This window comes from Somniosus microcephalus, chromosome 12 (assembly GCF_052327205.1).
Source record: "Somniosus microcephalus isolate GS21.2 chromosome 12, FLI_Smic_1.0, whole genome shotgun sequence".
NCBI lineage: Eukaryota > Metazoa > Chordata > Chondrichthyes > Squaliformes > Somniosidae > Somniosus > Somniosus microcephalus.
The window spans coordinates 144,420,285-144,446,501 of record NC_140998.1 but is presented as its reverse complement, the minus strand read 5'-3'; the positions used below and the strand labels follow the sequence as shown (position 1 = coordinate 144,446,501).

The 26,217-nt window shown below is 47.1% G+C and overlaps 1 protein-coding gene across 1 annotated transcript in view; it reads left to right on the top strand.

Moving 5' to 3' along the window:
- The window catches only part of LOC147109577 (pleckstrin homology domain-containing family G member 3-like), a 60,955-nt gene that overhangs the window by 21,952 nt on the left and 12,786 nt on the right, over nt 1–26,217 (top strand). The window contains exons 9-13 of the mRNA XM_086002324.1: nt 6,217–6,318; nt 8,176–8,214; nt 10,221–10,303; nt 14,820–15,140; nt 20,804–20,920. Of these exons, the coding sequence (XP_085858450.1) occupies nt 6,217–6,318; nt 8,176–8,214; nt 10,221–10,303; nt 14,820–15,140; nt 20,804–20,920 (662 nt within the window). The remainder of the gene's footprint in view (nt 1–6,216; nt 6,319–8,175; nt 8,215–10,220; nt 10,304–14,819; nt 15,141–20,803; nt 20,921–26,217) is intronic.

Genomic DNA, 26,217 nt, shown 5'->3' with positions numbered 1-26,217 from the left:
CCACAGATTCACCACTCTCTGAGTGAAGACATTTCTCCTCATCTCAGTCCTAAATGTCCTACTCCGTATCCTGAAACTGTGACCCCTTGTTCTAGACCCCCCAGCCAGGGGAAACATCCTCCCTGCATCCAGTCTGTCTAGCAATGTCAGAATTTTATACGTTTCAATGAGATCCCCCCTCATTCTTCTAAACTCTAGTGAATACAGGCCTAGTCGACCCAATCTCTCCTCATACGACAGCCCTGCCATCCCAGGAATCAGTCTGGTGAACCTTCACTGCACTCCCTCTATGGCAAGTATATCCTTTCTTAGGTAAGGAGACCAAAACTGCACACAGTACTCCAGGTGTGGTCTCACCAAGGCCCTGTATAACTGTAGTAAGACATCCTTGCTCCTGTACTCAAATCCTCTTGCAATGAAGGCCAACGTACCATTTCCCTTCCTAATTGCTTGCTGCACCTGCATGTTTGCTTTCAGTGACTGGTGTACAAGGACACCCAGGTCCCCTTGTACATCAGCATTTTCCAATCTATCACCATTTACATAATACTCTACCTTTGTGTTTTTCCTACCGAAGTGGATAACTTCACATTTATCCATGTTATACTGCATCTGCCATGTATTTGCCCACTCACTCAACTTGTCTAAATCGCCTTGAAGCCTCTTTGCATTCTCCTCACAACTCACAATCACACCTAGTTTTGTGTCGTCAGCAAACTTGGAAATATTACATTTGGTTCACTCATCCAAATCATTGATGTATGTTGTGAATAGCTGGGGCCCAAGCACTGATCCCTGCGGTACCCCACTAGTCACCGCCTGCCACCCCGAAAAAGACCCATTTATTCCTACTCTCTGTTTCCTGTCTGTTAACCAATTTTCAATCCATGCCAGTATATTACCTCCAATTCCATGTACTTTAATTTTGCACACTAACCTCCTATGTGGGACTTTATCAAAGGCCTTCTGAAAATCCAAATACACCACATCCACTGGTTCTCCCTTATCTATTCTACCAGTTACATCCTCAAAAAACTCCAGTAGGTTTGGCAAACACGATTTCCCTTTCATAAATCCATGTTGACTTTGTCTAATCCCGTTGATATTTTCCAAGTGTCCTGTTATCACATCCTTTATAATAGATTCTAGCATTTTTCCCTACTACTTATGTTAGGCTAACCGGTCTGTAGTTCCCTGTTTTCTCTCTCCCTCCTTTTTTAAATAGTGGAGTTACATTGCCACCCTCTGTTACGTCAGTGTATAATCAGACATAGACTGCGGAGAACGGTACAAACGGTGTTTACTCAACGTGGCTCAGACTGCAACTGATCTGTACAGATTACTACTCAACGTTATATACAGGTGTGGTCACTGCCGGTACTTACAGTATACATGAGCTGTAAAAAGTAGTTCCCCCCCCCCCCCTTAAAGGTACATACATTACAATTCCTCCCCTTTTAGATTAACAGTACCATAACACTCATTTAACAATTAAATATCAAACTAATTACAATTAACACTTTTAACATGCAACATTAGCTGAAAATAGTCTATTTATAAATTCAGTCTTTGGGGAGGCTTCCTGATCCTTTCTGGATAGCGCCTTTCCTGAGTGTCTTGCTCTTGGTGCGGAGGCGATTCTGGGCCCCTGTCATCGGTTGGTTCATCAGCTTCCGATGCTACTGTTTCTGGGGTAGATGCTACCTGTACATCGGGTTCATCACCAGGTACGTATGGGCGAGGCATGGGGTTGACTTGTTCCTGTGACTCTAGGATCTGGTCAGCATGGCGTCTCACGATGCTCTCCCCAACGTCCACTGTGTACATTAGTGGGCCCTGCCGTGTGCATATAGTTCCTGGCTGCCATTTTTCTGTTCGGTAGTCGCGGGCCAAGACTGGTTGCCCTACATTGAAGCTCCTTGTTGGCTTCTCATGGATGTGCTGGAATTGCTTACTCTCAACATCTCTTCATACGTTTGGTCTGAGCAAATCCAGGCAAGATCTTAACCTTCGGTTAAAGAACATCATGACTGGGGCCTGGTTGGTGACTGCATGTGTCGCATTCCGGTAGGCAAACAGGAAATTGTCCACCTTGTGCTGCAGCGGAATGTTGTCATTGTACATAGCCTTTATTGCCTTCTTAAAGATTTGTACGAACCTCAGCCAATCCATTTGTGGCTGGATGATACGGGGCGGATGTGTAATGCCTTACCCCATTCTTTTTCAAGAACCTCCGGAACTCTTCGGACACAAACTGTGGTCCGTTGTCGGAGCAAATCTGTTCTGCCAAGCCATTCCTGGCAAAAATGGTCCGTAGGACTGCAATAGTTTTCTCCGTGGTGGTGGAGGACATTTTGATGACCTCAGGCCATTTCGAGTGCGCATCCACGGCTATTAAAAACATTGAGTCCATGAATGGACCAGCAAAATCAATATGCACCCGTTGCCATGGAGATGAGGGCCACTCCCATGGGTGTAGAGGGGCCTGTGGTGGTGCATTTTGGACTTTCTGGCATCCTGAGCAGCTCTTGGTCAGGTCCTCGATTTGTTTATCGATTCCAGGCCACCACACATAAGCCCTGGCTAGGCTTTTCATTTTTACTCCTCCCAGATGACCCTCATGAAGCTCATTGAGCACTCTATCCCTTAACTTGGGTGGAATTACCACTCGGGATCCACACATCAAGGTCCCCCGGCACACTGACAGCTGTTCTCTCCTTGTCGAGAATGCTGGCAACAGTGAGTCGCCATGTGCTGGCCATCCCTTCACCGTCAAATCATATACCCGAGACAGTGTCGGGTCATTTCGGGTTTCCTTTTCGATACAAGCGTTAGTTACCGGTAGGTATTCAACTATAGTCGAATGGAATATTTCGACAGGATCCACTGCTGGTGCTTCCTCCACAGTAGGCAGTGGCAGGCGTGATAGCCCATCAGCATTTCTTTCATCCTTATGCTGGTTCTATTTGTGAAACTTGAATCTTTCTGCTATCAGCAGCGGTGTGGGGTTTAAATGTTCCTTTAGTATTGTTACTATGTCTTCAAAACTGTTTTCCATTGGCTTCGTTGGGGTTACTAGATTTCGCAATAACCCATACGTCTTTGCACCCATTAAATTCAACAATACCGACGCTTTCTTGTCATCTGACACCTCATTTGCCTTGCAGTACACCTCTATCCGTTCGACATATGTAGTCCAATCTTCGACTTCATTGTCAAATGTGGTGATACTGCCACTCTTCGGCATTTTGGGTGTGGTTTAAAATGGCGTCTCCCAATGGCTTAAAATGGCATCTCCCACGCTTTCCTTCCTCCCCCGCTGCTGCCGGTTCTCGTGGCAATGGCGGCGCCCTGTAGGTTTCGAGCGCTTCTCTCTCTCCCTCTCTCCAACGCTGCTCGGCCCCTGAACACCGGCTGCGCCCAGTTTGCTCTGCCCTCTCTCTCTCTCTCTCTCTCTCTCCCCCGTCGACGCTGCTCGGCCCTTTGCTGTGCCGCTCGGTCGGGCTCTAGCCCGCCGCTGTCCGGGAAGGGTCTGCGCACTACCTGTTGCCAGCCCGTTTCGCTGGACCACCTCGACTGGAAAGCCAAGCCTGGCTCTCGACAGCCTCCCCCGCAATTCTCGAGTCTCTGCTGGATGACTGGGCGGTTGCCCGTGGTCGACGCCCGAGTCTCTGGCCTTGACCTCCAATCCACTGATCTCCAGGAACGAATCCCCGGGAGGTGATGCAGAGTTGCAGGTAGGTTCGAACCTGCCTCGTCGCCAATGTTACGTCCGTGTATAATCAGACACAGACTGCGGAGAACGGTGCAAACGGTGTTTACTCAACGTGGCTCAGACTGCAACTGATCTGTACAGATTACTACTCAACGTTATATACAGGTGTGGTCACTGCCGGTACTACAGTATACATGAGCTGTAAAAAGTAGTTCCCCCCCTTAAAGGTACATACATTACACCCTCCAATCTGCAGGAACTGTTCCATAATCTATAGAATTTTGGAAGATGACAACCAATGCATCCACTATTTCCATGGCTACCTCTTTTAGTACTCTGGGATGCAGATTATCAGGAACAGCTCTCTCTTTCCCCAGTACTGGTGCCAGTGCCCCACAAATCGAAACCCACTTCTCCCACATCAATCTTTGAGCCACGCATTCAACTCCCCGATCCTATTGACCCTATGCCAATTTGCTCGTGGATCTGGTAATAATCCAGAGATTATGACCTTTGTGGTTCTGCTTTTTAATTTGGTCCCTAGCTGCTGAAACTCAGCAGAACCTCTTTCTTTGTCCTACCTATGTTGGTACCTACGTGGACCACGACAACTGGATCCTCCCCTCCCACTCCAAGTTCTTCTCCAGCCCGGAGGAGATGTCCTTTACCCTGGCACCAGGTAGGCAACATAGCCTTTGGGACTCGCACTCCTGGCTGCAGAGAACAGTATCTATCCCCCTAACTATACTGCCACCTACTACAACCACCTTCCTTTTTACTCTCCCCCTCCACCTGTACCACAGTGCCGTGGTCAGTTTGCTCATCCTCCCCGCAGTCCCCGCACTTGTCCACAAGGGTTGCAAGAACCTCGAATCTATTGGACAAGTGCAGGGACTGAGGTTCTTGCAATACTACCTCCTGCATCCCCGTACCTGCCTCACTCGCAGTCACGCCATCTTGTCCCTGACCACGTGTCAATTCTAAAGTATTTAATCTAAGGGGTGTGGCTGCCTCCTGGAGCAAAAGGTCCAGGTAACTTTCTCCCTCCCTGATGTCTCACAATGTCTGCAGCTCTGACTCCAGCTCCTCAACTTGGAGCTGAAGTTCCTCGAGCTGCAGACACTTACCGCAGATGTGGTCGCCCTGGACAAAAATGTCCACAAGCTCCCACATATTGCAGCAGCAACACATCTCCTGTTCTCCCATTATTTTATTTGTTTAATTAATTAGTTTAGTATTAATCAAATTATTTACCTCGTTTAGTTTATTAAATTAAGTTCAGTTTTTAAAATGTAGTTATATGTTAACTTAAACCTTAGCCCACAGTCACCACCAATCACTTACCTGCCTTACCTGTGACGTCACAGTGCCGTTTTCTGTTGTTGATGCAGGTCTGTTGCTGCTTTTATCCCCGCTCTCGGCCCTCGGTCTGCTCCCGCTCAGGTCCGCTGCCGCCTCTCTGCGGGAGAAGTTAAGAAAAGCAAGCACCTACTTCACCCAACTTCCACACTTACCAAACTCGCAGTTGTTCACTCTGTGCTGCTACACTCACAGGCCCCTGTATTTATACTGTTTGTGACTCAGATGAGTCACCACTGCTCTGCTACTGTTTCAGGAACCAGTTTAATACAGTTAGCTAATTAACTGACTACAGCAGCTCTCTAGCAGGCGATCTTGCTTGTTTGCCTCTGCTTAAGCCTGAAGAAACTTACAAATTTAAAGTTTAAATTTTAACTTAAACAGTTAATCTTACTTAAGAGCTACTAGCAATTAACACTAGATTTTAAAAGAGATTAACCCTTAAAACTCCCACACTTACCAAACTCGCAGTTGTTCACGCTGTGCTGCTGTGCTGGACAAGGTGAAAGACGATGCCCACATGAGCCAATTGTTTCCTGTTTTTAGGATTCTAAAGGGACTAGATAATGTCGACCATGACCAGCTGTTTCACCTTGTCCAGCACAGTAGAACCAGAGGACATGGCCTGCACTTGAAGGCGGGTAAATTCAAAACGAATCTGCGGAAACAATATTTCAGTAAGTGGTTAATCTAAGGAACAGGCTCCCGAAGGCGATGGTGGAAGCAGTTAGTATTGATTCATTTGAATGCAAATTAGATAGATTTCTTTCAGATTATAACATTTTGGCATACAGTACACGAGTTTGAGACATGACATATGGTAAGTGTAACAGGCTTGGGAGGAACAGGTGACTTTGGACCTATGGTTCCCAAAGCTCTCCACCACTCGTGTCATGTCTGGATCTATTGTAGACTAATTGATAGAGATTGATTGCAGTGATTAGTCAACAACTCCATTATCATTGTATCATGTGACTACCAGGATGGCAGAAGGCGAACTAGAGGGACCTTGGTCTTTTTGCGTCTAGCAGTTTCTATGTTCTTAAATATTGTTGGTTCTGCTTGTTCCTCCACTTTGTAACTTGGTTACGACCCGATGACTGATGGGTAATTGATTGCTCTTCCTGCTGTGATCCTTCTAGATCCTTCCAAGTACCGCTACAGCCCAGAGCGATCAAAAAAATTTATGCCCACTCAGCCGATGGAGGAATTCTTGAGCTGCCGCAGGGGTCGCAGGCAGTCTGGTAAGGTCTAGTCTGGGGCCAAACAAGCAAAAGATGAACACATGGACCAGGAAGAACCCTCCTGCTTCTCCCCACCTTAATCCAACCCCATTTGACCCCTGGTCTGAGCTAGACTGAGTTTGTTGACCTTAGTGAGTGTGGTGATAGGGGAGCTACAACTGGGTGAGGGAAAGGGAAATTACTTAGGAGAGCAGGGACCAAAGACAGTCTAAGGCAGTCAGCCTACACGGGTAGGCCGAGGCTGTCGGCCTACGTGAATAGGCTGAGGCAGTCAGCCTATGCAAGCAGGTGGAGCCAGTTTCCGGTGAGTGTGGTTCTGAGGAGCAAGGGCCAGACAAGCTCTCAAAATATTTTCTCGGCCTGCCAGTGTCCAAAGTTGGCGCCTCCGGAGGCAACATTTACAATGCTGGCAGAACCCTGCTCTGCCCAAAGGTGCCACTGAAAACCCTCTCACACCTCAGAAGCAGCAGCACCTCCTCATTTATTTTACAGCCCTGCTGTCAAACTTGGTGGCTGTAACATACATAGACTGTGGGGGAAAAATTCAGTTGGTTGCGCCTCCCGTTAGCGCCTTAAGAGGGCGCTAATGGGACGCAAACCAACTAGCGCCCGGGCGTGGCACTGCCCACGCCTCCCGCAAAATTCAGCGGGAGGTCAGTGGTGGTGCTAACCGGTAGCGCCCTGCGCCGCTGGCGATGACGTCATTGGCGTGCGCAGCGCCCCGCTGTCACCCAGGCCACGATCTTCGGGAGCGCCCCCTGACTTACCGCCGGACGCTATGTCCGACGGGGTCAGGGGGGCGTACCTGCGGCCAGGGAGGTGAGGTGCGGGGCGGCCATTTTTGTTGCTGGCCGCCTGCCAGCACCTGCCTGCGCTCCCGTCCCAGACCTCCTGAAACCCCCCCACCTCGGAGTGCTAGCTGCGCTTCAAGAGCCCGGCACTTCTCTTGAGTGCCAGGCTCTTTTGCCTGCACTCCCGATCCCCGGGGGCCCAGCCGGGCCCCAGGTCGCGCTACACAAGGCCCCTCCCCTTTAAGAAGGGGAGGAAGGCCTGCAATACCGCGGCGCGACGTGCCGCAGCATGTGGCGCTGCGGCACATAACGCCACAATATTGACTCACAGCGCCCCAAGTGGGATGCGGGGCGCTTCCAGTAGCGCCCCGCTTCCCTCTTGGGGCGCAACCACTCAATATCCGGTGCGGGGACGCTAATTTTTCCGGGGCAAAGTTAGCGCCCCAATTGGGGTGCTACTCAATTTTTAGCCCGGTGATTTTCCGCGCTGCACGTGAGGAACAGATGCCACATTTGTATTGCAAAGGGAGCTGCACTCCACAGCCTTTGAACAACAATAACGACAACAATTTGCATTTATATAATGCTTTTAATGTAGTAAGACATCCCAAGATGCTTCACAGGAGGGTAATCAAACAAAATTTGACACATAAGATATTGGGTCAGATGACCAAAAGCTTAGATAGGTTTTAAGGAGCGTCTTAAAGGAAGAGAGCGAAGTAGAGAGGTTTAGGGAGGGAATTCCAGAGCTCAGGGCCTGGTGGGATGAAGGGAGTAGGGGATGCACAAGAGGCCAGAATTGGAAGAGTGCAGATCTGAAAGTGTTGTAGGGCCGGAAATGTCTTTCTCTTACGTGAGTTCCCTGCAGACCCATTGTGCTACAAACGGCAGCAATCCTGAGACAAGGGAACATGAAACAACTGCTAATGCGACTCGTCAGTGCTCTAAACTGGAGTCTTCACACCAGGCCAGATGAAAGGAATGCAAGTCTCTGGCCCAATTAATTTGTACGGCAATCATCTGACAGGATGCCTTTGTCTTTTCCTTTTTGTTTTTTCCCTCACAGAGCCGGCGAAACAGATCCTGAAATCTCTGGTGCAGAGCGGTGAGTGAATTTACACCCAAGAAAAATAAGTGCCCAGTTTCTCCACATTACAACACTCCTGCTCCTCGCGGTTCTCTCCCCAAGGTGCCGCCTCTCGCAGCGGACTAGATCCATAGGCGCGGGCAGTACTTAACCAAGTGGCCATTCTTCACTTTTGAGCCCCCACACCCCTCGGCAAGTGAGTGCTGGCAAGGGTATTCAACCATGGGCGGCTTCACTATCAAACCTGTAATCCATGCACACACTCAGAACATAGGAACAGGAGGAGGCCATTCAGCCCCTCGAGCCTGTTCCGCCATTCAATTAGATCGTGGCTGATCTAATCGAACTCCTTTAATCATCTTAAACACCTCAATTAGATCACCCCGTAATCATCTATACACAAGGGAATAGACGCCGAGTTCATGCAACCTATCCTCATAATTTAACCCTTTTAGCATAATTCTGGTAAATCTGGGCTGCACCCCCTCCAAATATTAGTAAATGTCAAGACCTTGTTTTATTTCTAGATGCAAAAATAGCTCCTTAAAATTAAAATCTGAGAAATGAACGTTAATGCCGTGATCAAAAGCAATCCGTAGTGTCTGACGCAGAATAAACTTCTCCCCTCCCTCACACTCCTCTCCGTTCCCTGAAGGTGTTGATCCATTACTGGGGTAACAGTTCCTTGGGTACTTCTGGTAACTCGACCCATAGGAGTCAAAGCTTGCGAATGCCAACGGGCTATTTGACTGTGGGGGGAGCACAGACTAGCCAATTTGGCCCTCGGTGGCATTTGTCCGTCAAACAGGGATGAGCTTTTTGAACTTTGATTTGCATTTATACAGTGCCTTTCACAACCTCAGGATGTCCCAAAGCGCTTTACAGCCAATTAAGTGCTTTTGAAGTGGAGTCACTGTTGTAATGTAGGAAATGCGGCAGCCAATTTGCGCACAGCAAGGTCCCACTAACAGCGATGTGATAATGACCGGATCATCTGTTTTAGTGATACTGGTTGTGTGATAAATATTGGACACTGGGGAGAACTTCCCTGCTCTTCAAATAGTGCTGTGGGACGGCACCTCTGACAGTGCAGCAGTCCCTCCGTACTGCACTGGAGATTTTGTGCTCAAGTCCCTGGAGTGGGGCTTGAACCCACGTGCTCTGACTCAGAGGTGAGAGTGCTCCCACTGAGCCACGGCTGACACCTCAAGTGCCTTCATTCCCGTTTCGGAATGTTTTTCTGCCCTTGCCCTGAATTCACGTACCCTCTATTTGAGGCTTGAGGTGCTGGATAGGGGTCTAGAATGGGAGGTGCTGAGGTCAATTGTTAGTACCTGGGCTGACAGCAGCACGGACTGGGACTCAAGCCTGGGATCTTCCATTCCTACTGCTTAGTTCCACATTGGGCCGTGGCTCAGTGAGTAGCAATCGCGCCTCTTAGTCAGGAGGTTGTGGGTTCAAGTCCCACTCCAGAGACTAGGCTGACATTCCCAGTGCAGTACTGAGGGAGCGCTGCACTGTCAGAGGTGCCGTTTTTCGGATGAGACGTTAAACCGAGGCCCCGCCTGCCCTCTTCTGAAGAAGTGCAGGGGAGTTCCCTCATTGTCCTGGGCAATATTTATCCCTCAACCAACATCACTAAAAAAAAAAACAGAATATCTGGTCATTATCGCATGTTTGCTGTTTGTGGGATCTTGCTGTGTGCAAATTGGCTGCCACGTTTCCTAGATTACACCAGTGACTACACTTCAAAAAGTACTTCATTGGCTGTAAAGCACCTTGGGGCATCTTGAGAAAGGCGTGATTTAAATGCAAGTTCGTTCGTTCTTTCTTGGCAAATAATCGTTTACTCCCATCACTTGGTTCCCACACTTCCCCTCCATCTATTCCATTGCAAGACACTCACTGTCTTCCAGCTGAGAGGGTGGGCAGCAGTCTCTCCTGCCTGTGCCACTCGAATAGGGCACTTGTACCCTCTACCAGTTTAAGAGGGATCGCCCACCTCCCCATTGAGCCGACCTCCTGATGCATGATGTCTAACATTCTCTCTCTCTCTCCTTTCTTTCGACATGACGGCCCCCCCTTGAACGCCACAGTTACTCTAAAGGTAAGACCAACATCTCCTTTAATCGAACTAATCCTTGTCTTTTTTTAAAACTGAGTCTGTCGCTGCTGATGGGTAATTTCCACAATAATTGAAACCTTCGTCACTCCTCCTCGTCTTCTCACGTAGGAGTTAGACTCCTAGCCGGTCCATGACTCCTCACCTGCCCTCCAGAATTCAGGCCTAGACAGGGGCGTGCCTTGTGAGCTATTCGTCTGTGGAATGCATTGCGGATAAACTCGACGTGCCCGCAGGCCACCCGGCCGTGATCGGGAGCAGGGACCCTCGGCTTGTGTCCCCTCCCAGCCTTCCTAACTTAAACACAGTGCCACGACGGCTCGAGCTGTCATCGGCCCAACTTAGCGCAGAGTGGGGCTCAACTAGAGCTCGCCCGCGCCCTGCATAACCTCACTGAGTCATCAAGGGGCGCCTGGGCCTGAACCGCATCCTGATTGTTCGACTGAGGTGATCGGAAAACTGTGTTATTATATATCTTCTATAAGTCTTTTCCCACCCACCCACCCCATACACTGTTCGTTCGTGAGGGAACCGGGCTCTCTCAGGTTTTAAGCAACAGACAAGAGAATGGGCCGCAGCTTTGAGCTCGAGCCTGGCCCCTTTTGGCCAGGTAACGTGGAACGTCACTGCCTCACAATGCCCCCACCCCCTTGATCATCGGGTTGGCACTTGCCCCGAGGGTTCAACCCATTAAGCTCCGGTCTACGGCAGACGTTTGTGTTGGGTTTTTATTAATTTTATGCCAAGTCCATGCATATTCGATATTGTGGCTGATTAGTTGTATCCGTCCAGTTAGCAAAGTCTAAGCGAAACATCCAGCAGATCTCTGCAGGAAAACTAGTTCACCGGCCAAAGTTTGACCGGGATAATTCAGCTCCTCTACGAATTCCTGTGGGGTCGATTTTCACTCCCCTCGCCACGGGGGCAATGGCCTCTGAATGTGGCCAGCAGCCTTACCGCCCTGTCACCGCCAGCAATGTGGCCAGCTCCATTTTAGGTATGATGAACTGTGCTCACACCAGCCAGTCCCACGGGCGATGGAACCGAAGAGGCCCGGCAAAGGCAAGTGTCAAATTAGTTTTGTGGGCTCTGGAGGAGCAGGAGCAAATAATCTGGGCCTCTGCTGCCCAGGGACCCCTACTTCTCCCCTCCCTCTCTTCCGCCCCCCCCCCCCCCCCCCCACCACACTCTCCCCTCTGCCCTTACCACTTATCGGCCTGGCCCGATTTTCAAGCGAGCTGCCCCAGGAGGCCTGGTTGGCTCCCCGCAGCTTGCCTGACAACTGTAAATGAGGCTGGGGCCTCAAAGTGGCAGAGGCCTCTTTGCCATCAGAACGGGCTGCTGACCAGTGTGCACCACAGCTCGGTCGCCATGTATCTAAACCTGTGAGGGGCTGGTGTTTGACAGCACGTCAAGCTGTTCGTGTCTGTTACCTCAGGTTCTGTACGATACAACGTGTGAGCGAGAGATCTATGATTGGCATTACCCTGTCCATTTTCAAACGTGTAGAAGCCTAATCCCCTCAGCCATTCCGGCAGGATTCTGGTTTGCAACAACTTGATAAGTCCAGGACCTGGATGTGCTGGGCCCTAACCTCAGTTGGGAATTCCTGCTTGGTTGATGGGGTGGGACTAGGGGCACGGACACTGGACACGGAGCTAATGCTTCCCCAGCCTATGATGGGCCTGGGGTTGGGTTTGAGGCCTTTATACCCAGTGATGTGAGCACTGACCTCCAGAAGGCTGAGGGTTGGATCTACTCTTTGGTGGAGGGAAGGAAGTCCAGGCCAGATAAGTAGCCTGAACCCCTGAATATTAGATCATTAAATTTCTCAAGAAATGTTATGCATCAGCCTCCTTACACAGGGCCGGGGGCAATGCATGGGGTCTCCGAGGGAGGGCAGTTGTCTCTCGATGAGGGCCAAGCAAAGGTGTCCAGCAGCAGGAGTCAGCACCAGGATGTGACCCCCATGGTGTGCGGCCCACCAGCCCCATGAAAATGAGATGCTTTCTCACTAACCCAACAAACTCCAATGGGGTTAAATCTAGAGGGCTCCAGCTAGCAAAATGTTGGTGTAACTCCTGTCTATTTGCATAGGCAAACCCTCACTCCCTATGAACCAAAACGTGGCCTTATGTGTGGAGTAATCTAGCTGGCTGAAAGACATAGAGTGAACGCTCAAAGTGTATTGGAAATGTGTGGGATCTCCAAATGCGCTCTCTGACTAACTGGCAAATAACACCAACAAACCATATATATCAGGCTAAAAATCATGAACAAATTTATTAAGAAATAAGATTAATGAGAGCAAGATTAAAATGAGCCAAGATTTCAGCTTGCTTATAAAAGCTGGTGTAACTCAGCTTCTTTTTCAAAACAAAAACAGTCAAGAATCTTTAACAGTTCTCTGTACTATAAGCAACCATATCTTCGATTATATGCTTTTATGTGAGGCAGACAACTCCTAGATCCTTTATTAACTTCTGCCTGTACATCAATATAGCCAGAAGAGAATTGGTGAACTAGCAAAAGCAGGTCATGCTGCTCATCCTGTATTTCAGGTAACCTCTGGCAACAGTATTGTCAATGAAGACAGATTTCAAATATACCCTCCCTGCCCCCCAACCCGCAGAAGCCTGTCTCTAGCCATTCAACCACTTCCCCAGCAAAACAGCTGTGAACCTGATATACAAGACCATGTGCTGAGATGGGTATCACAGCTCCAGTCTCTTCAGAGGTCTGGTATAATAGCAAGGGAAATATAAGATGATCACAGGATAACAATGCTTATTATTTGTTTATGTCATCCTTGTGGGCCGTGATTCTTTTTACTTTTTTAAAAATATTCGTTCTTGGGATATGGGCGTCGCTGGCATGGTAATGGTTTGATACAACTGAGCGGCTTGCTAGGCCATTTCAGAGGGCAGTCAACCATATTGGTGTGTGACTGGAGTCACATATAGGCCAGATGGGATAAGGATAGCATTTATTGCTCATATTTAGTTGCCCTTGATATGGTGGTCAATATTATTGAACAAATAAAAAGACTTACATTTATATAATGCCTTTCACAACCTCAGAACATCTCAAAGTGTTTCACAGCCGATTAAGTACTTTTGAAGTGTAGTCACTGTTGAAATGTAGGAAACGTGGTAGCCAATGTGTGCACAGCAAACTCCCACAAATATGATAATGACCAGATAATCTCTTTTAGTGATGTTGGTTGTGGGATAAATATTGGCCAGGACACCAGGACTCTGGAGTGGGACTTGAACCCACAATCTTCTGTCTCAGAAAAGAGTGTTACACACTGAGCCACAGCTGACACACAGGATGAGAGAACCTCCAATTGCCCATTTTTGGCTCTCAGTCTTAGACATTTCCTCAAATGGAATTAAAGACCTCCAAGAAAAGCAGGAACCCAAAGTCAAATTGTTTACACAGATGCGCATTTTTGATATTGAGTCCAGGTAATATTCTATCTAGATTGGCTGCTTCCGAGTACCAACCAATTTAAGGTAACCAATTTAATATTCTGGCCCAACTACCTAAAATATTGCGTAGGAATGCTTATGATACTAAACTAGTAAGACGGGGGGAGAGATCTACAAGAAATGAAACCAGACTAAATATAAACAAAACAGGAAAGGAGAGCATAGGAAAAAGTAAAGTAAGGGAGGACATTGATGGCCAGGGAATAAATAGATTTATAGCAAACCAAGCGCTAGGGTTTATTTCTAGAGGGATAGAATTAAAAAGTAGTGAAGTTATGCTAAACCTGTTTCGAACCCTGGTTAGACCACACTTAGAGTACTGCGTACAGTTCTGGCCACCATATTATAAAAAGGATGTGGAGGCACTGGAGAGGGTGCAGAGAAGATTTACAAGGATGATACCAGAAATGCGAGGGTATACCTATCAGGAAAGGATGAACAGGCTGGTTCTCCTTTCTCTTGAAAAGAGAAGGCTGAGGGGTGACCTATTAGAGGTCTATAAAATCATGAAAGGCTTTGATAGAGTTGATACAGAGAGAATGTTTCCACTTGTGGGGAAGAGCAAAACTAGAGGCCATCAATATAAGATAGTCACCAAGAAATCAAATAGGGAGTTCAGGAGAAACTTCTTTACCCAGAGAGTGGCGAGAATGTGGAACTTGCTACCACAGGGAACGGTTGAAGCGAATAGTATAGGTGCATTTAAGGGGCGATTAGATAAGCATATTGAAGGAGAAGGGAATAGAGGGTTGTGCTGATGGGTTAGATGAGGAAAGACGGGAGGAGGCTTGAGTGGAGCATAAACACCGAATGGCCTGTTTCTGTGCTATATATCCTATGTTAATAGGACTGAGCTATCACAAGCACACATGAGGGAAAAATCTGTCTAAACTTTGCCAGTGATCATCTACAATAAATGGTTATTGTTGGAAAGAGTGTCTATAAGATATAGACTGCCTTGGCGCGCATTTGCGCCAATGACTAAATCATTTGACCCCTTCAAACAGCACGCAGGCAGCGATGGAGCGCTTCTGGGCAATAAGGACTCCCTGAATTCTATGACTGGTGTCAGTACGAGCGAACCTGAGGGCGAGAGGCATGAAAGCGAGGATGACCTGGCCCATAGCAAAGACTCCTTGGACCTCCTGAATGCAAGGGACTCTGAGGAAACGGCGAGAGGTACTGACCTTGTCCAAGGAGACGTGGAGCCAGAAGAGGAATTAATGATAGAGGGCGACCAGGTAGCCGACTTTGCCAGTTCACTGCTGGCTGCCATCTCCTGTTGGCACTATAGAGCCAGGGCTTTGCTTTCTGCTAAGTTCTCCATGGTGAGCGCCTCTATTTCTGTCTCTCTCTCTCTGTTCGCCTTCGCATGGGAAGAGGCTTGGCCGCCTGCTCCGCTGGTTTGAACCAGCTCGAAGTGGCTGCACCACTAACTTTTTAACACCTGCCATTTGTGTTTGCTGCTGCTATCCCAGCATGCTCTGGGGCTCTGATTGCTTTGACGAGGAATGCATGGGATCATTCAGCAGAGTTGCATGCCTAGATACCTTGATCAATACTCAACGCTAACGTCGTCAAGACGCCATTAACCCATGAACTGCTGAGAGAAGCTGATTCAATTGACTTGATTATGAATATATGTTGTCATTAGCACCTGAAACCAGGTCTGGTCACATTATATTGCCTCTTTGCGTTTGCTGGTTTATTTTGAGAATGGAACTCAATCCAGGTCAATCACAATCAACAGGAAAGGCATCTGGGTATCAATTCAGTGTTTGGTAGGGGGCTGAATGAAACAGAAAACAATTCTTTTACTCCTGGTTCAAAGTCAGCCCAGACTCAGATAGTTGGCTCTTCCCTCTGCTGGCTGTGGGGGTTCTATGTCAAGTGAGCTTGGGCAGTTTCAACCCAGTTGTCAGTAGGCTTAACTCTGTGGCACAAGTTTGACTGTAATTTGTCACATGTTGGCACTGATGTGCCATTTTAACTCCGAGAGACCACAAGGGTGGCTACGTTGGAGAATCAAAATGTCACCCTGCGTAGTAAATAAGCTCTTCTAACCCATGCTGTACCTGCCCTGGGAGTGTTTGATGGGACAGTGTAGAGGGAGCTTTACCCTATATCTAACCCGTGCTGTACCTGCCCTGGGAGTGTTTGATGGGATAGTGTAGAGGGAGCTTTACTCTGTATCTAACTCGTGCTGTACCTGCCCTGGGAGTGTGTGATGGGATAGTGTAGAGGGAGCTTTACTCTGTATCTAACCCATGCTGTACCTGCCCTGGGAGTGTGTGATGGGATAGTGTAGAGGGAGCTTTACTCTGTATCTAACCCATGCTGTACCTGCCCTGGGAGTGTGTGATGGGATAGTGTAGAGGGAGCTTTACTCTGTATCTAACTCGTGCTGTACCTGCCCTGGGAGTGCTTGGTGCAGCAGTGTAAAATTAACTTTACTCTGCATCTAACTTGGGATGTACCTGACCTGAGAGTGCTTGATGCTTACACTGGGTACCCAAAGTGGCAAAACCTTCCAGTCCAGCAGTAGTATTCCTTACATTAGTAAGTACAGAACTTCACCATCAATTGTTGTGCTGATTGGCCTATGAGACTTTCTGGACAAGACTGGGAGAAGTTGGTTGATGGAAAAAAAGTTCTGGATTTCAAGTTCTGACTTTTTGGATTGGGATTCCACTAGAGTTGCACGATGGATTGATACAGATGTTGAATAATAAATCTAGTAGTTTTTTTGTGCCTATCTGGGTGAGGAATGGAACACTTTTTGATCCTGGGCACATGTTGGCATCAAGCACTCCAGGTCAGGTGTAGCCCAGTTAGGTGAAGAGTAAAGCTCACCCCGTGCCCCAACAAAGAGCTTACCCCTCCACAACCCCAAGCCTCAGATGTGTCCTCCCCACCTCACCGGGGTCACTTATTCCCATTTTGGACACCAGCTTGTGGCATGAGATTCCCAATTTGGTGTCAAATTGGAGGTGGTGTTGTGCTATGGCCCACACCAAGTAGGATGGAGACTGTCCAAACTCATTTGGTGTAGGACAGAGTCTTTTATTTCATCAATGTGGGCTGGATATAAAGCCAGGTTCCAGAGGTGAAAAGCCAGTATCTAACCGACTGCACCACCTGGACCCCGAGTAATAAAACCTATTTACAAATACATAGAAGTCACAACACAGAAACAGGCCATTCGTCCCAACCAGTCCGTGTCGGCGTTTACCCTCCATGCAACCAAATAGTCCTAATCACGTTTACCCGCCCTGTTCCCATATCCTTTTATCCACCAATCCAATCAAATCTTGAACATTGACAGAGTTTCCGCCTCAATCACTAACCCTGGAAGTGAATTCCACAGCCTCACAACTCTGCGTGAATAAGTTTCTCTCGCCCTTCTCTTGCATTTAATCTTGTATCTATGGTTTCTCATTCTAGATCCATTAACTAATACAAACAGTTTGCTTCTATCTACCCATCCTGTTCCATCTTTTTATAATTTTAATTCTTCTATCATATCTCCCTGTAATCCGCATTGTTCTAATGAAAAAAGCCCCAATTTTTCAAGTCTTCCTTCATATTTGTATTTCCCCATACCAGGCAGCATCCCAGTCAATCTGCGTTGTGTCCTCTCTAAAGGCTCAATATCCTTCCGAGAGTGTGGAGCCCAATACTGCACACAGTGCTCTAACTGAGATCTTATTAGGTTTTATATTGGCTCATCTTGGCTTTTATATTCTATACTTCTTGTGATTAAACCTAGAATTTCATTAGCTATTTTACAGCCTTATCAACCTGAGGCACTGCCTTTAATGTCCTGTCAACCTGTACCCTCAAATCCGTCTCCTCTGCCACAGCGGAAGCAGCATGCTATAGACAGGGCTAAGCGATCCCACAATCAACGGATCAGATCAAAGCTCTGCAGTCCTGCCACATCATCATGAATGGTGGTGGACCATTAAATAACTAACAGAAGGAGGAGGCTCCAAGAATATCCCCATCCTCAATGATGGTGGAGCCCAGACAAGGCTGAAGCGTTTGCAACCAACTTCAGCCAGAAGTATCGGCCTACTCCCAAGGTCCCCACCATCACGGAAGCCTGTCTTCAGCCAATTCGATTCACTCCACGTGATATCAAGAAACAGCTGAGCGCACTAGATACAGCAAAGGCCATGGGCCCCGACAACATCCCGGCTATCGTGCTAGACTTGTGCTCCAGAACTAGCCGCGCCTCTAGCCAAGCGGTTCCAGTACAGCTACAACACTGGCATCTACCCGACAATGTGGAAAACTGCCCAGGTATGTCCCGTCCACAAAAAGCAGGACAAATCCAACCCGGCCAATTACCGCCCCATCAGTCTACTCTCAATCATCAGCAAAGTGATGGAAAGTGTCATCGACAGTGCTATCAAGCAGCACTTACTCACCAATAACCTGCTCACTGATGACCAGTTTGGGTTCCACCAAGACCACTCAGCTCCTGACCTCATTACAGCCTTGGTCCAAAAATGGACAAAGGAGCTGAATTCCAGAGGTGAGGTGAGAGTGACTGCCCTTGACATCAAGGCAGCATTTGACCAAGTCTGGCATCAAGGACCCCTAGTAAAACTGAAGTAAGTGGGAATCTGTGGGAAAACGCTCCACTGGCTGGAGTCATACCTAGCACAAAGGAAGATGGTTGTGGTGGTTGAAGGTCATCACAGCCCCAGGACATCGCTGCAAGAGTTCCTCAGGGCAGTGTCCGAGGCCCAACCATCTTCAGCTGCTTCCCTCCAACATAAGGTCAGAAATGGGGATGTTCGCTGATGACTGCACAGTGTTCAGCGCCATTCACAACTCCTCAGATAATGAAGTAGTCCATGCCCGCATGCAACAAGACCTGGACAATATTCAGGCTTCGGATGATAAGGGGCAGTTAACATTCATGCCACACAAGTGCCAGGCAATGATTATCTCCAACAAGCGAGACTCTAACCACCTCCCCATGACTTTCAATGGCATTACCATCGCCGAATCCCCCACTATCAACATCCTGGGGGTCACCATTGACCAGAAACTTAACTAGACCAGCTACATAAATACTGTGGCAACAAGAGTAGGTCAGAGGCTAGGTATTCTGCGGCGAGTGTCTCACCTCCTGACTCCCCAAAGCCTTTCCACCATCTTCAAGGCACAAGTTAGGAGCATGGTGGAATACTCTCCACTTGCTTGGATGAGTGCAGCTCCAACAACACTTGAAGCTCGACACCATCCAGGACAAAGCAGCCTGCTTGATTGGCACCCCATCCACCATTTAAACATTCACTCCCTCCACCACTGGCGTACTGTGGCTGCAGTGTGTACCATCTACAAGATGCACTGCAGCAACTCGCCAAGGCTTCTTCGGCAGCACCTCCCAAACCCGCGACCTCTTCCACCTAGAAGGACAAGGGCAGCAGGCGCATGGGAAGACCACCACCTCCAAGTTCCGCTCCAAGTCACACACCATCCTGACTTAGAAGTATATCGCCGGTCCTTCATCGTCGCTGGGTCAAAATCCTGGAATTCCCTCCCTAACATCACTGTGGGAGTACCTTCACCACACGGACTGCAGCGGTTCAAGAAGGTGGCTCACCACCACCTTCTCAAGGGCAACTAGGGATGGGCAATAAATGCTGGCCTTGCCAGCGACGCCTAGATCCCATAAGCGAATAAAATAAAACACCGAACCTACTCCTCTCCAGAGTATAATTACTGCTGCTATTGTTTTTACCAAATGCATCACCTCACATTTATTACCGTTGAATTCCATCTGCAACTTTTAAGCACATTCCCCCATCTTAAAAAAATATCCCATTGCAGCCTCCTTTGGTCTTCTAAAGAATTAGCAAAACCTTCTATTTTGGTATCATCTGTAAATTGCAACTCTGTTCCATCTAGGCATCTATCCAATCATTGCTCTACACGGTGAATAGAACCCTGTGGGACACCACTGCACACTTCCAACCACTCTGGAAAAGCTACCTTATCTCCTACTTTCTTTTTACTCCCTTCTAATCAATTTTTAATCCAATTTTCTATCCTTCCCCTCATTCCATAACCCTTAAGCTACTCTAATAATCTCCCATTTGGAATGTACTTATTCTGTGCCTTTGCAATCTCTTTTTAAAGGCATCCCATTGTTGCGCTACAGTTCTATGTGACAACTTCTTCTTCCACCTCACTTCAGCTTTCCTCGCCTCTCGTGGTGTTCTAGTTTTTGTACTGACCTATTCCCTTTCTATTTAGATCTTAAACCTTGTCATACTGGTTTAGTTAGTTAGGTCTCTTTAGTTGGTTTTACTTTAAAGTTTATATTACTTAGATATAATATCGGCTAGTTTATTTAGCACCTCCTTCCCTTTTCCCTAAATTCCCGCTCACAACACAATCCTGGTTTTCGATGTCCTTAATTTGTTACCAGCTCACTCCGTAATGGGCTCTTTAAGTTACAGACATATGAAATTGACGGTCAGGAAAAGACTCCAGGGCCAATAAGGGGAAAAAATACACTGTGAAGTTCCTCTCTGAAACCCCTCAGGTGAATGAAACCAGTCCAGGAGACTCCATGGACCAAGTGTTCTCTATAAAGACCTTCGATAAGATGCGATCTCTACCCCAGTCAACTTACTTGTAATGTTGCTGTAATCTTGTTCAGTTGGTATTTGCATGTTTGAAGGTGCTAACCCAGTGCTGTTAATCTCTAACCTGCTTTTAACAAGACTGTCTAATTATTGTGTTTAGCTCATTAGCATCAATGGGGGACACAACCAGCATTATAGGAAGGGGCCCAGAGCTAAGACTCTTTTCAGAGAGGATGCTGAACCAGTGTTTTGGATTCTGAGGTGGGCTTGGGGTGGGTGGAAAGAAGTGAAGGGCATTTGCAGCTTTGGAGTCTTTCTGCCTTGGGACATTACCCACAAATCAAAGGCTCTTGCTCATCTCTCTATATGGTGTCTTCCACCAGACTGAGGATCCTGTAGAGCTGCAGGAAGCCAAAGGACTCAAGCAGCAAAACAGCCAGCCGGCTGAAAATGCAGAGAAGTACCGGGGCTGGGAGATCGACACCAATGTCTCCGAAGAGGTACGTACATTAAAGTGGAGCGCAAACCCCGCTCCTTTAAAAAGAAAGAACCAGCATTATAGAGGGCCTTTCATAACCTCCGCACGCTGACCTCATCTGGGTGGTGGGGGGAGGGGGGGTTTGCTACATTTGGGTGGAGGGGGTGGTGGGTTTGCTACATTTGGTCCTGGAGGTCGGAGGCTAGGGGTGGGGAAAGAAAGTTAGCCACGGTTGCTTTCTTCTGACCTGTGCTGGAGTGTCTTTGGAGGCCAGGTGAGGCTACTCCCAGGATCGAATAGCTGGACAGTACTGAAGTGGCTGGGACTTCTAAGTGACCAGCTGGGCAAGCTACTGGAAGGTTCCTGATGCCCTTGGGCACCGTGCATGAGTCAATATCCTCAGGAGAGGAGGAGAGATAACCATTTTCTAAAAGAAAATGAGAGACTTGCTTTTATATCCTACCTTTCATGACCTCAGGACTTTACAGCCAATAAAGTACTTTTGAAGTGTAGTCACTGCTGTAATGTAGGAAACACGACAGCCAATTTCTGCACAGCAAAATCATAGCAATATGATAATGACCAGATAATTTGTTTTAGTGATGTTGGTTGAGGGATAAATATTGGCCAGGCACCCCTTCTTCAAATGGTGTCATGGGATCTTTTACAATCATCTGAGAGGGCAAATGGTTTAATGTCTCATCCAAAAGACGGCACCTCCGACAGTGCAGCACTCCGCTCAAGTCTCTGGAGTGGGACTTGAACCCACGCCCTTCTGACTCAGAGGCGAGAGTGCTACCAAGTGCAATGATTAGCTCCTACCTGCTGCGGATCCTAAACAGCCATTCTTTATTTGAGCCTAGAGAGTGAGTGCCAGAAGGGGACATCACAGCCAACCTCAACCCTGTCCTTTGCTTGATCTTCACTTATCTACTTAACAGCAGGGTCGCTGGATACTGATCAGGAACACTGGCTAATTCAACAATTCCATGTGTTAAATAGATAAGACTTACCTGGAATTAGCAACCACCTGCTGACATTACCATATAGGAACATGAGTAGGCCATTCAGCCCCTAGAGCCTGTTGCACCATTCAATAAGATTATGGTTGATCTGCATTTTAACTCCATCTACACATCTTGGTTCCATAACCCTTGCCTAACAAAAATTTATCACACTCAGTTTTGACCCCCAACCTCAACAGCTTTTTGGGGGAGAGTGTTCCAGATTTCCACCAACCTTTGTGTGAAGAAGTGCTTCCTGACATCGCCCCTGAATGTTCTAGCTCTAATTTTAAGATTCTGTCCCCTTGTTCTGGACTCCCCCCACCAGAGGAAATAGTTTATCTCCATCTACCCTATCAAATCCTTTAATCATCTTAAACACCTCAATTAGTTCACTCCTTAATCTTCTATACTCAAGGCAGTACAAGCCTAGTCTATGCAATCTTTCCTCATAATTTAACTCTTTTTAGCCCCGCTATCATTCTGGTGAATTTGTGCTGTACCCCCTCCAAGGCCAATATATCCTCCTGAGGGGTGGTGTCCAGAACTGTCCAGCTGTTCAGATGGGGTCTAGCCAGAGCTTTATATAACTGTAACATAACTTCTACCCCTTTATATTCCAGCCCTTTTGAGATAAAGGCCAACATTCCATTAGCCTTTTCAATTATTTTTTGTACCAGTTCACGAGTTTTTAATGGCCCTGAAATTAGGATCGGGAGCTTGCCGCGCGTGCAAGCCCCAGATGTTCACTTACCTGGCGCGCTGACATTTTAATTCTGGCCCGCATTGCATTTCCACTCAGTGGACCGCTTGAGGTCCTGCCGCGCTGTGTGTGCGTGACTCAGCGACATACTTAGTGCGATGAGCCGGCTGGGATCACGTGAGCACAGGGCAACCAATGGGAGGTTGCAAAAGTTCATTCATGAGTTTGACAGTAAGAGCTGTCAAACTCATGAAAACTCCTGGCCCCAAAACACTACTTAAACCTGAAAGAAAATTTAAAAAAACATTGCACTACTTAAATGAACCATAAAGAACTCTGGAAAAACTATTTTAAACAATCATTTTAAAATTTGAAAAAAAAATTATATAAAAAATCAGGGCTAAAACTAAACTTACCTTACTGTAAATTCTTTAAAAATAACAAACCTGTGGAAAAAAAAATTCTCAATTGCATTAATAGACCACTTACCTGAAAAACTAAGTACTTACGTGTGGTTTTTCAATGCGTAAATACCGGAGGCCTTTACACACGCGCAACTCTCTAAAAATAGAGGAAATCCAAGTCGCACGCGCTGCCCGATACCGCGCACGCATTCAGCCTCTTAACCCCTTGGGTCAGAGGACAGGAAATGCCGGTTTTCAGCGCATGCGCTGTGCATGCGGAAAACCGGCAATTCCTCCGGGCACACGCGTGAGTACCCCGTCCTTACTCACACGTTGGGCCCGGAATTACTGGGCCATCGATTTCTGTACTTGTACCCCTAAATCTTTTTGCTCCTCCACAGTTCCTAGCTTCTCACCATTTAAAAAAAACACTGATCTATCTTTCTTGATTCCAAAGTGGATAACCTCACATTTCATAGAATCATAGAATGGTTACAGCACAGAAGAAGGCCATTCAGCCCGTCGAGCCCGTGCCGACTCTCAGCTAGTCCCACTCCCCTGCCCTTTCCCCGTAGCCCTGCAATTTTTCTTCCTTCAGATACATATCCAACTCCCTTTTGAAAAATAAGATTGAGTCTGCCTCCACCACACTGTCAGGCAGTGCATCCCAGATCATAACCACTCACTGCGTAAAAAAGTTTTTTCTTACGTTGCCTTTGGTTCTTTTTCCAATCGCCTTAAATCTGTGTCCTCTGGTTCTCGACCCTTCTGCCAATGGGAACAGTTTCTCTCTATCTACTGTGTCCAGACCCCTCTCAAATCTCCTCTCAATCTTCTCTGCTCCAAGGAGAACAACCCCAGCTTCTCCAGTCTATCAACGTAACTGAAGTCCCTCATTCCTGGAATCATTCTCGTAAATCTTTTCTGCACCTTCTCTAAGGCCTTCACATCCTTCCTAAAGTGTGGTGCCCAGAATTGGATGCAGTACTCCAATTGGGGCCGAACCAGTGTTTTATACAGGTTCATCATAATTTCTACACTTATGTACGCTGTAGCTCTATTAATGAAGCCCAGGATCCCGTAAGCCTTTTTAACTCTTTTCTCAACCTGCCCTGCCACATTCAAAGATTGGTGCACACATACCCCTTGACATGAATCAGTCATTCATGAAAGAAAGACTTATGAAATAATACTGAGCGGCCTACAGATGGCGCTGTCCAGGGAGAGTATAAATACTCGGGCACGAGCCCAGCTTGTGCAGGACATTCTTAACAGGAACTAGTGAAGGACACAACTAGACCTCCATGTTGTAAAACAGTTGATTAAAGCTTTGTTTAACGCTTAGACCAAGTGCCTAGTAGTTTTCTTGCGTCACCCCTAGGTCTCCCTGTTCATGCACCCCCTTTAGGATTGTACCATTTAGTTTATATGCCCTCTCCTCATTCTTTCTACCAAAATGTATCACTTCCCACTTTTCTGCGTTAAATTTCATCTGCCACATGTTCGCCCATTTCACCAGCCTGTCTATGTCTTCCTGAAGTCTATCACTTTCAACAACAACAACTTGTATTTATATAGCACCTTTAACGTAGTAAAACATCCCAAGACGCTGCACAGGAGTATTTTAAGACAACAAATTTGACACCGAGCCACATAAGGATAAATTAGGGCAGGTGACCAAAAGCTTGGTCAAAGAGGTAGGTTTTAAGGAGCATCTTAAAGGAGGAAAGAGAGGTGGAGAGGTTTAGGGAGGGAATTCCAGAACTTAGGGCCTAGGCAACTCTCCTCATTGTTCACTATACTTCCAAGTTTTGTGTCGTCTGTTTCTAAAAGCTTCCCCAGGTTAAACTGACTAGCCTGTAGTTGCTGGGTTTACCTTTACACCCTTTTTGAACAATGGTGTACCATTTGCAATTCTCCAGTGCTCTGGCACCACCCCCGTATCTATGGAGGATTGGAATATTATGGCCAGTACCTCCGCGATTCCCGCCCTCAATTCCCTCAGCATCCTAGGATGCATCCCACCCGCTCCTGGTGATTTATCTACTTTAAGTACAGCCAGCCTTTCTAATACCTCTTATCAATTTTTATCCTATTAAGTGTCTCCGCTACCTCCTCCTTCACTGTCTATGGCAGCATCCTCTTTCTTGTGAAGACAGATGCAAAGCACTCATTTAGTACTTCAGCCATACCCTCTGCCTCCATGAGTAGGTCTCCTTTTTGGTGCCTAATCGGCCCCTCCCCTCCTCTTACTACCCTTTTGCTATTTATATGCCTATAGACTTTTGGATTACCTTTTATGTTGGCTGCCATTCGATTCTCATACCCTCTCTTTGCCCCTCTTATTTTCCTTTTCACTTCTCCTCTGACCTTTTATATATAGCCTAATTCTCAGATGTATTTGCAACTTGACATCTGTCATACGCGCTCTTTTTCTGCTTCATCATATTTTCTATCTGTTTTGTCATCCAGGGAGCCCTGACTTTAGTTGCCCTGCCTTTCTCCCTAGTGAGAATGTACCTCAACTGTACCTGAACTATTTCCTCTTTAAAGGCAGCCCATTGTTCCATTACAGTTTAGCCTGCCAATCTTTGCTTTGAGTTTACCCGGGCCAGATCCATTCTCATCCCACTGAAATCGGCTTTCCCCCAGTTAAACATTTTTATTCTAGATTGCTCCCTGTCCTTTTCCATAGCTAATCTAAATCTTAAGATACTATGATCACTGTTCCCTAAATGTTCACCTCCTGACAATTGTTCCACTTGACCCACCTCATTCCCCAGAACCAGATCCAGTAATGCTTCCTCCCTCGTCGGGCTGGAAACATACTGATCAAGAAAGTTCTCCTGAACACACTTCAGAAATTCTTCCCCCTCTCTGCCCTTTACACTATTATGATCCCAGTCTATATTAGGATAGTTGAAATCCCTCATTATTACTACTCTATAGTTCTTGCACCTCTCTGTAATTTCTCTGCAAATTTGCTCCTCCATATCTTTCCCATTCCCATTATTTGGTGGTCTATAATGGCACCTCTATTATTTCTTAACACTAGCCATATAGATTCTGTCCTTGACCCCTCCAGGACATCCTATCTCTCCAGCACTGTAACATTCTCCTTAACCAATACTAACACACCACCTCCTATCTTTCCTTCCCTATCTTTCCTGAACACTTTATAACCAGGAATATTTAATACCCAATCCTG